The sequence below is a fragment of the Limulus polyphemus genome, unplaced genomic scaffold (genome assembly GCF_000517525.1).
Source record: "Limulus polyphemus unplaced genomic scaffold, Limulus_polyphemus-2.1.2 Scaffold1235, whole genome shotgun sequence".
Classification (NCBI taxonomy): domain Eukaryota; kingdom Metazoa; phylum Arthropoda; class Merostomata; order Xiphosura; family Limulidae; genus Limulus; species Limulus polyphemus.
The window spans coordinates 291601-303594 of NW_013666845.1; the positions used below are offsets into that span (position 1 = coordinate 291601).

At 30.8% G+C, this 11994-nt stretch overlaps 1 protein-coding gene across 8 annotated transcripts in view; it reads left to right on the top strand.

Annotated features, from left to right (window-relative positions):
• Nucleotides 1–11994, top strand: part of LOC106462738 (collagen alpha chain CG42342-like) — a 220189-nt gene that overhangs the window by 198332 nt on the left and 9863 nt on the right. For 6 of the 8 annotated variants that reach the window (XM_022390068.1, XM_022390069.1, XM_022390070.1 and 3 more), the window contains 8 exons: nt 1685–1717; nt 2764–2835; nt 3748–3792; nt 5948–6010; nt 6981–7007; nt 7490–7543; nt 7994–8020; nt 9694–9729. In XM_022390068.1, coding sequence (XP_022245776.1) covers nt 1685–1717; nt 2764–2835; nt 3748–3792; nt 5948–6010; nt 6981–7007; nt 7490–7543; nt 7994–8020; nt 9694–9729 — 357 coding nt within the window. The other 2 variants (XM_022390071.1, XM_022390074.1) reach the window with 2 other exon arrangements.

The following is an 11994-nucleotide window of genomic DNA, read 5'->3' on the forward strand; positions in this document are numbered from 1 at the left end:
TGTTTAAGATTGTAAAGGGAATTAATAGTGTTGATGTATCATATTTTTTTATATCTAACAATAAGAATAGTAGTACTAGGGGACATAAATATAAATTTTGGCACGGTATGAGTCATTTTCAGCAATGACAGTTTTAGTTTTCTAACAGGGTGGTTGTTCTTTGGTATGGGTTGCCTTCAGATGTTGTAGAGGCAGTAAATTTAAGTGAGTTAAAGAAAAGCTTGAAAAGTATATGAATGAAAAGGGCAGGGTTTAAAATTTTTGTATTTTATTTTTTTAATCAATTTAATTTGGTTTTGAGGATGAAACAGCCGAGATAGACCAATAGGTCCCAAAATATTATGTTTTATGTTATATTATTATTATTCACCCAAATGAATTTATACTTTTTGAGGTTTTTAAGTTGATGATTCTCTACAGCTTCACAGCTGGATCTAGGTTTAGCAATTGATGTCTTAGCATTGTTTCATTCTCAATGTAATGGATCAGAGGTTTTACTGGTTTCCAAGTAGTGTTCTTTAATAGAATGTGGTGTAACTATGTTGTACAGCCACAATTAAACACAGAAAACATATTTGATGGACCATATATTTATCACTATGAAATTCATGTTTAATGGTGTTTCGATTTTTCTATCTTGTATCTTCCTTCCTCTCTACATTCTTTAATCACACCATACTGTCATGCTGGAATTCAGGCTTGTCGGCCTGAAAAAGTATTCTAATTTTTTTTCTTTCTTTCAACATTTGCTAACTTCAGCTCCTCACAGGTAAACTTGTAGACAATGTCAACAATTGTCTTTTGTTTCTATTTGGGTTCCTTTTGCAATGAAACCACAGGCTCATCAACACTTTTTTGCAGATTAGCAACATCATACTAAGTTGTCTTACAGTACATTTTCTAGCATCAACATCAAGGTGCTCAACTATTAGAGGAATATGGAAAAAGATATGATTATAACAGTCGAAGTAGCACTAATTGCAACTGTTCTTTGAGGCAATTAGCACTTTCCAATTTTTGTACAGGATGTTAGAATACTGTTACGTCTCTATTCGTTTCTCTGCTGAAACATTTTTTTCTAGATTAGTTATGAATTCTTATAAGTCAGTATCTGGCACCATGATTACAACATTTTAAGCTATTAGCTAAGCTATCTAATAATAGCTTTTATGGATCTCACTTCTATAGTAAGTTAAACAACTTCTCTCAGAAAATGAAGTTCCTATTTGCTTTATTATGATCACATATATTTTTCTTGAATGTCATAAATGAACATCTGAAATGCTAATCCCACTATTCGTTAGTAAAAGAGTAGCCCAAAAGTTAGCGGTTGGTGGTGATGACTAGCTGCCTTCTCTCTAGTCTTACACTGCTAAATTAGGGAAGGCTAGTGCAGATAGCCCTCATGTAGCTTTGCAGGAAATTCAAAAACAAACAAACTTATGAATTATTTTCTTGTTCTTCTTTAATGTGCATACAATTTTAAAAACTGCCTAAAATAATAGAGAAAATGTTTCAAAACGTAGCTTTGCTCTAGTTAAATATCATACTTTTTTTTGGCTTTTTTTAATTATTTTAATTAAGAAATAACTCGAAATATAATGTATTGGAACAGGTTTTAATCACTTTTCTGAAGTGTTTAAAAGACAATGTAATAAATAAAACTTTATATTTAATTTTTTAGATAATTGGACCTCCAGGACTACCTGGACCACCTGTGAGTATCACATAATTGATTTTTTATTTCAGTTTTGGTAAATGTTTAAATTAGAATTGAAGAAGATGTGTTATTTAATAAATATATATATATTTTATGTTGGCATAAGTAAATTCAGCCTCTGATAAATTTCTATAGATTATAGATAATAAATAGTTCTCAAGTATAATGGCTCTTCCAGTCTCAAATACTTTTAAATTTTATGTATTTACATTATTATGGGTCACAAAACTGGTCTATTATATTTTTTATCTTTTTCATATCAGATACTCAGATAAAAAGACGTACTTTATTCGAAAAAATTATTTTGTAACATTTTCGTTAAAATGAATCTTCATATGAATATAAAAAACTTTTCATGAAAGTAGATCTCAACAATCAAAAATTTATGTGGATATATAAGTAGAATACAAGACATATTTTTATCTATAGGTTTTGATCTAAAAATGATAAAAGAACATTGCAAACAAAATTTAGTTAATCTATATTCAAATGGATTAGTCAAGGAAATGTATAGAAAAATGTACTATACCCTATCGTGTTTGTAAAACCTCTGAAAGCTGTTTACTTGAAAAGGCAGACTCTTGTGATATCTTTGTATAAAAAGTTTCCACTTTTTGTTTGTGGAAAGTGAACTTTCATTAACTTTATTCTCTTACAGTACCATTGTTTTCAATTAAATTCTGAGTCAGATGAGTCTAAATTTAATTTTCTTAGGAATAAGAGTAAATGTAATCAAGCACGCAAAAACTTATAAGTATCGAGTAAAATATTTTACTAAATGTTAAATAGAAATTTATGGACAGCTAAATAAATGAATAAAAAGGTTGTAGCAGTATATTTTTATTTTTATTCTGAAGACACACAGACCTCCATAAAACTAACTACAGGAATGCAACATCACATTGTCACAAAGTAGTTTTTATGGTAATCTGACCTACATGCATTTGTCAATAAAAGATTGCATTTACTTAGCTTTTTGTAAAACATTTATATAAAACAGTTTGAGCTTGTTCTTGAATTATAATTTTAATGTTTCTTTAAAGGGTCCTAATGGCTTACAAGGACCTCCTGGATTTAAAGGTGAAAAAGGAGTAAATGGACAAAAAGGTGAAAGAGTGAGTGATGTTCTAATAATCTGTCTTTGTCTGATTTTTCTTTATATGTGAGATATATTGTAAAGTGTTATCATTGTATCTATTTGATTTAAATCCTATTGTTTCATTAATATTATTACAGTAAACTTCACAATTATGCTGTTACTTTTTTACAGAATAGAATATGTTAGAAAGCTAGAATTCACAATAAAACTTCCCCCTGGTGGTTAAGCAATAAGACTGTGTGATTCTCATGTTAAGCATTGGGTTCTGATACCTGTAGTGGGCAAAGCATAGATAGCCCTTTGTGTAGCTTTATGCTTAACAGCACAATACAACTTCTTAATCATGTGTTTATCTGTCTTGATAACAATACGAGAGGTTTTTTACAAAAGTCAGTAGATTAAGAAGTAAAAATCAAAACATTGAATATAAGATCATGCCATAATATAATTTCAAAGAATAGTTCTAATGATATTAAATAGAAGTGAATGTTTATGGTTACCTTAAGAATCTTCATTGGCTTGCAGATGCATACTTTAAAAGAAAGACTCAATTATAATTAACTCTGTCTAATTTTTAATGCTTTAATGAAAATTTTTTTTAGTTTTGAAATTTTTATCTCAGTGATGCAAAAAGTGGACATTTTTAAAAATCTAACCACAGTCACATTAAAAACAATCTCAAATGTTGAGCACATATCATACTTTCATGTTTGCTAGTTTCAAAACTTATGAAGTGGAATTAATTTTCAGCTTCATGATTTGCTTTTCATCTTAAGCAAAATTTTAATCTATATTTTGTAGTTTTAAAGATTACTGAAGAATAGAAGAATAAATTCCTGTTAAATGCAAATGTGATACATATTTATTGCACTTTTCTGCAGTAATCTTCTGGGAACAATTATATATAAAACTTTCAATTACTTTATAGGGTGAAAAAGGAGATCCTGGAAGTTCTGGACCTATGGGTTTACCAGTAAGTATAAATTTCTATAACAGAGAATTAATTTACCGTTTACATAACCACTCGTCATTTTGCATTCACATTACTGATTTACACAAGGCAGTGAAATGTATTATTCACAGGTTTCGATACCTGTGATGGGCATAAAACAGATAGCCCATTGTGGGGCTTTGTGCTTAGCATCAAAACAAACAAACAACTAAATGTTTGCCATTTCTCAGAACCTTCTGAGACCAATGAGCATTATATAAAAAACACAAGGCTATAGCACTAACACCTTGATTATAGTTGTTAAGCTCTAGTCAGTAGTTCAAATATACAAATAAATTCAATGACTGTGGTAATAACTTTAGAAGTTTGTCAGCAATGTGATTAACATGGTCATTGAATCAATTTTATATATGTAATATTGACAAATTTTGAAAATATGTTCAATAAACCATGGGTAGTGAAGAATGATACTTAATGAAACAGTAATGCAGAACTGAATTGGTAAATATAGGTTAAAAACTATCTAAAGCAGGCAAGGAGAAAAGTATTAAAAAAGCTACCAAGATAAAAGTTAAACATATAAATGTCAAAAAAAGAAGGTTAACTAATGGCTTGATCATAGAAAATAAGCAAAATATTAGGTTGTCAAAAAATTAGTATAGCTTTTTTTAGATAAAAACCCGAACAATTTATATATCAAAACAAAATATTTATTAAATGAAATAGTCTCCATTCTTATTGATGATGCTTTTCCATCTCACAATCAGGTTCTTAATGCTCTGAATCAAGAAATCACTTGACTTTAAAGCAAAAAACATGTTGATGTCCTCTTTAACACTTTCCACATTTGCATACATTTTCCCATTAAGATGGTGTTGCAGCGAATGAAAAAGATAGTAATCTGATGTAGCCATATCTGGAGAATATGGTGGGTGGGGGAGAACTTCCCAACCCAACTCCAAAATCTTGTGTTGCATCAAACGTCCTACATGTGGACGTGCATTGTCATGGAGAAGAAGAACACCTTTCTGATTGATGAGTGAAGGGTGTTTCTGATGAAGGGCTTGATTTAAATGTTCCAGTTGCTGATTATAGATCTCTGCATTGACAGTTCGCTGTGGATTGAGGAGTTCGAAATAAATTACTCCTTTGATGTCTAAGTGCAAAGTATCATTTTTTTCTATGTATGGAGTCCAGATTTTGGGGTCAGAAGTGGTTTTTGTCTAGGACTGAGCCATTGTTTTTATCATTCAGTAGATTCGCATAGAGAATCTATTTTTCATCACCAGTGACAATTCTATCCAAAAATGGTTCACGTGCATTATGCACCAAAAGAGATGAAGCAATGTTCACATGTTGGAAATGATGATCATCGGAGAGTTTGTGGGGCACCAAAACACCTTCTTTATGGAGTTTTCCAAATTCCTTAGATGTTTACGTATTGTTTCATAAGAGACATGCAATTTCAGGACCATTGCACTAGTGTGTTGCCTTGGGTTAGACTCAACAAGCATCAATATCAATTTCAACATGTCGGCACCTGCCATCACAGTTTTTAAGGCTAAAGTTACCTGAACGAAATTTGCTGAACCATCATTGACACTTATGAACGTACAAAACATTTTCATAAACTTTTTTGATATTCTTTGTGGCTACAGAGACATTGTTTCCCTTCTTGTATCTATACAGCATTACCTGCCAAATGCGTGTCATCACTAAAGGGATTAGAGTATACTAAATTTTACACATTATATAGGATACACTAACATGAAGTTTAGGTGGTTCCTTGAACTATTATACGTAATGTACGTTTTTTGGGTGGTTGTTAATGAAAGTGTTCCAAAATGGGACATTAATTTCTTTATGACCTAATACATAGTAGCTACACATATATAAACCACTAGCAGAAACATCACCAGCTTCCTGTTTGTTTTTTTTTGAGTATATGTTTGTATAATTCATTAATGAATCATCATTATATTATTCTGCAAATGAACCATTGTAAAATCTAAGAAAAATTACTTTATCAACATTGAAATACATGCATTCCCTCAATTTCAACAGTGCTTTTAAATGAACAAAAAAAAAAAGTTGGGCATACTTAAAACAATATAATAAGCAGGTGGCCTCACATAATTATCGCTTATGTATATTTGTTTGCATTTGTTCTTTATAGGGTCCCATGGGACCTCGAGGCATTTCTGGGTTTCCAGGAGTTGATGGGATTCCTGGAGAAATGGTAGGAAAGTAAGATGTTCATGTTTCACTCTTTTTTTAAGAAGAAGTGAATAATTTAATAAAGTCCATTAAATTTAATATGTTTACAACTGTTGGTAGATACATTTGAAAAAATCATCTTTTTAATTTTTCTATCAATTACTAATCTGTTTTCATTAAAATTCTTGTTTCATCAAATTTAAAATTCTTAGACATAACCAACTGTACTTCATCATTTGTTAAATTATTTCAGTATAATTAAAACTGTATTTGATGAGCATATTTTTATACAATGAAGAAATAAAATAGTTTAACAAATTGTAAAATAAAATTGTCCAGTGAATGTATGATTTAAGTAAAAGTATCTTGGAAGCAGGAACCTCTTCTGTTTGAGTTTATTGTATCTTAATTATTTTGTCTATAATTAATAAGAATATGTATGGATAGATTATTTTAAATGTTGGTTGTTTCATTACTCCTGTTAGTTTTTCAGACTGGAATCATCACAAGTCTGGTCTGGAACACTTGGGTCAATCATCGTGGCAAGAGCTTATGCTACTTTAACATCTTCTTCAAGCTCCTTATAACTCAGGAACAACTAGGACTAACCTCATGAACATCTATCAGTTAATTTTTCTGAAACATTAGCAACAGCTTTTACTAAGGAGTTATTTCAAATACAAGTATTTGTTGTCTAATTGTGACAACAATTACAAGTGGTGGTGGGAACAACTATCACTATACAAAAACAATGACAGATTCGTTGCTTTAACTCAGTGGCGCTTCGTCTGTTTGCTTGTTATACAGTTTGCTTTGCCAGTAAGCATCATGTGTTGTTATATGGTGAATTTGCTTTTTGCTTTATCAACGTGCATGGGGTTGCCTGCTTGTATATCTATTTCTGTTTCATCAGCTTATGATTTTATAATTTTACGTTAGTTTTAGGCTAGCAATTTTGTAACTTCTTTTTTTATTTCTTGTCTCTACTCCAGGGACCTCCAGGGCTTGATGGCATGAAGGTGAGGAGAAAGCCACAATGTGATTCTTGTAAATTTCAAACTTACATGTATTGTAAACTAAATGTATAAACTGAACGCACAGAAGATACATGTCACAAAAACTAGTAACAAGTTTTCTCATACATTCTTATGACAAAAACTCATAATGAAATTGCAGTATATTTTGAAAATCATTAATATAACTTAAAAATTAGTTATATATATATATTTTTTTTTCCTCCTAGATTATACACTTTGGTAGATAAAAATTATCAGTGAAAATATATGTGAATATAATTGTATTCTAATGATGAAAAATTTTATATCTTTGCTTCTTCAAAAAATAATTCTAATCATTTAAGTTGTTGATAGTCACACATTTTCTGAAGAAAAAATGTCAACGTGTAGTAAAAGATCAATATTTTTACACATATTTGAATAAACATCAGAAATTTATCACTCATACTTATTTCATGCATACATCATCATTGTCTCTAACCCAGGGTGAGCAAGGGGAGCAAGGTGAGAAGGGTGTAAAAGGTGAAACAGGGCTTCCGGTATGTTGATACTCCTTCAAGATTTAATTTCCTCCATCCAAATGAACACACTGTTAACATTTATCTAGACTCTTTATCTCTTAAACAATTGTATTATTTTACTAATGTTGTTTTTATTTCAAGAACTGTAAATGAAAACTAAAATGATACATTGAAGCTGTCACACAGTTTCAAACTAAGTGATACCTATTTTGAATAGCCTTCTTAATCTTTGAGAGAATTAACTATCTTTTGTAAAAATTGAAGTTTACTTTTTCTCAAGAAATTTGTCAATAATTTTGAGATCATCGTAAATCATGAATAATAGCACTTGTTAAAGCATCTTTTTAAAGTATACTGAGATGCCACGTTGTGTCCAGAAAACTTGGGCTTAGTTCACATATGTGATATTTTTCTCCTGACAATCTGTGAAGTGTTGCTGATCTCTCCCTTCACATTTGTTTTCATTAGGGGACTGACGGCATCCCTGGCTTATCGGTAATTATGAATTAATTATTTTTCATTATCAAAACGTTGTGGCTACCTCATGCTATTCAGTCTCATAGCTGTGACTCCTTTGATTTATGTAGTTGACTGTCATATATGCATGTGTAACCTAATAGCTCTGCATGTTTTTTTTCTCTGTAATGATGTACCTGAACACCTTCCTTGTAGATTTCTAAACCTCACCCTATAACTCTTTATTCTATTTTGAAAGCCATTGATCCTGGCAAAGTTTAATATGTTACTACTACCCCAGCATCCAGTTAAAATACCACTACTATAGTAATCCAGTAAAAATATGATATCCTATAACCCAAGCACTTTCAAAAGGTGGATCTTTCTTTTTCAGGGGCAAATTAGGAATGACTGTGTAAAAAGATAATGGTAATTCCTAGTTTGCTCCTGAAGAAGAAAGATCCACCTTTCGAAAGCACTCGGGTTATAGGATATTGTATTTTTGAGTTAAATTGATTTCTTGAACCTATATGTTTTCCTAACATCATGGTAATCCAGTCGAAATTCTCTACCAGGATATTGTAAACATTGCTTCTTAGAGATATAAATACACCACGATTATATTAAGTTGTTAAAATATTGATTTTCATTATTCCCACTGTCAGCTGTTTTTTTTATATTTACCTCTTTGATATTTGCTACATTTAGGTTGAAGTAATGTGCATGCTTTGTTTTCAAAATAGCCTATGCTATTTTCAGCTTATACTAAATTCCTTTTGAATGCAATAAGCCTTTTATCTACCCTGAAAACTTTATTACCGCTGTTTATTGAGCATATCTATTACTACATAGTTTGAATCATCGTATCACATATTAATCTTTTAAGTAAAGAAAAAGAAATGCAAAGATTAACAACAAACACGAATGGATATGAATTCATATATTAAGACGTTCTTGATGTTCTTTGAATTCATATAATTCTATAGTACTTTTTGGTTGTCTTTAATGGTAGCATAGTCATTGTTTTCTCTAATAAATGAATTTGTTGTTCTTAACCACTTCCAGTTCACTGGTTTTGTGTGTTGCTTTAATTATATCCTGACTTTTATTTGTCTCTACTAAACAGTGATATGTTTTAATAATACATATAAAATTGATTTTCACTAAATTCAACATTTTACTGACCAGCTTTTAACTCTCTTTTAAGTATGTCTAATATGTATTCAGTTGATCTTATAGCTGCCCTAAAAGATGGTTTAAAGTTTGTCAGTAAAGTTTTGAAAGGGGTGAAAACATATTTTATGTTCACTGTGTATGAAATATATATTATTTGTGGCTTCCTATACTGTGTCTTCTTTCTATACAAAAAAGTATATATTGTTGTGTACCTTATCCTACCCATTTATTGTTCTGTGTCATATATAATTATTTTAATTCTACTTTTAATAGGTCTGAAAATGTTTATTAACTTCATATGTGTGTGTGTGTGTTTGTGTGTATATCCTTATCTCTGTAACTAACTTGAAACAACAATATTAAGCTATATAAATAAGTGCAATTAAAAAGTGTATATATATTTTCATAAACTGGTATAAGAACGCATTTATATACAGTATTGTGTACTTATAAGAAAAACTATTTATACTTTTTATAAAATTTCATCAGAAGCTCTTTACACCATGTGGTAAATTTTTTTTTGCTTTTTTTTTTAGGGTCCAAAGGGTGAAAAAGGAGATGCTGGGCCATTGGTAAGCTGATATGCTGCTTTTACATGTACTAAACTAATACATGAAATAGTATGTGGTGGTAATAAAACAACTGTAATGCAACTGATGAAATGTGTATAGTTGAATGATTTAGCAGAATCATTATCTTTAAATGTCTATGCTATTTCTTATGTAATTCATAGATTGTAACATTCATTACTAAGTCATTGCTTTGACATTGTTAAACGTGACACACCAGTATGACTTTACCATAATTTTTAAAGTAATGCTCAACTATATTAATTATTTTATATTACTCTGCTTCTGTCTCTTGATATTACTCACTCATATAACTACTCAACAGAAGGAATCATCAATTTTGCCATCAGTTTTAGCTTATGTTGTTACCTATTCATGTCATTATCCATATAACATGTTGTTTTACTATATGTTAAGTCTGAAACATATTTCAACTTTGAATTAAAACCTTGTAATTGAATTTAGACTGGTAGTTAGAACACATGATTAGGATTTAGGTCTTCCACGTGACACACCTAAAAAAAGATTAGACCCTTGATGCCACTGAGCATGCTCTACACTTTCAGCTCAATTTTAAAAGTGACATTCAATTCCATTATTCAGTTCAAAAAGATGAACAAAGCACTTGTGACAGTGAGTACTACTGGCTGGTTACCCTCTCTTTGGCCAGTAGTTAAAAATTATGAACGACTATATCTGAATCCAAGGGGTATCTGACCTGGCATGTTTATTCCATGTCATTCTGGTAGAAAGTTTCAACTTCAGTTTTCAGAACAACCATATAATAATCTGCCAGAATTAATACAAAAGTTTAGTATCATAATTTATTTAAAACAAATAAGCTATGTTGAATGTCTGTCATACATTGTATTAAAACCAGTAGTGAAAAAAAAGGTTACATAAAAATAGGGATAGTACAGAAGCTTAAGATATTTAGTAATGTGATATTTAAAACTGTCAGTAACAAAATAAAAATGTAAATTTATTTTTTCTCAGTAGTCAATCTCATATTAGTTTATCACTTATAATGTAGTTTTGCTGTAGTAATCCACTTTCTTTTCTTTGTGTAACTTTCTTTTCTGCTCTTTTTATACAATTTTATTCAATTGGTACATATACACATTCCTTCACAGAATTTAACGATCTCAAAAATAATGTTCCTTCCAAACATGGACAAGATATCCAGCTCATCTCTAACAATTCTTAATGTTCTACTGAAAATCCGTTGTAACAGATACTGAAGTTCCTGGTCGCACACTATGGTATCACTTGAGCATATAATCTGCAGTGGCAACACCATTCTTTCAGTTTCAATAGCCACTGTTGTGTTACATTGGATTTCATGTTGGCATCAATCTAACATACTGTGAATTACAACTTCAAATGCATATTAAGAAAGAAGCTGCTATTCTTCCAAGAACACAGCCTGAGATTCTCAGAGGTTGCATAGTTGCACATACTACTGTATCTGAAGCAGTTCCAGCTGTTTTCAATTGGGTTTAAGTTTAGTGAGCTTGCTGACTTCTTTATGTGTGCATTACACTTCATTTTGAATAATTCCAGTGTCCTCGTTGCACATTGTGAAGTCTTGCATTATCATCCTTTAGTATGAAAAAATTGACTAAACTACAACCATGAATAGCTTCACAATAGATTTCAGTATTTTGTCCCTATGCTTTTGTACATTGTACATCCTTGGATGGTCTACATGTTCACAGAGCCAAGCTACTTAAAGCCAGTACACATTACGACTGAACCACTCTTAAAAGCAGCTTGTTGGGAAATGCATTCTTCTATATAATATTCTCCTAAATTATCACCAAATGGACATGCAGAATTTGGACTTATTTGTTAATATACAAACTTCACTGGTCTTTATCATGCACTAAAAGCATCTCCTGTCATATAAATCAATATTGTTCAGGCATCTTTGTATTTTTTTGCTTAAAGTAATAACCTTACTGATTAAACTTTAAAAAAAACACCAAGTGAGATGACTGCTGCTGAAGGGCACCAACTTCAAGCATGTCAACAGGAATGTTAAAAGCCAGCATTGGCCCCGGGGCAAACATCCTTGCCAGGCCCCCTTTCTTTCTCTCTTTTTTAACATTTTCAAGAATTTATTAAAAAGAAGATCCTAAATTAGGACAGCAACGAGCTCATAAACCAGACAAAATTATAGCAGCAGCCGGTTTTACCTCACAGTATAAGCGTAAAAACGTTAATAAAGTAACAACAAATATCTATTAAATCTATAAAGTAACAAAT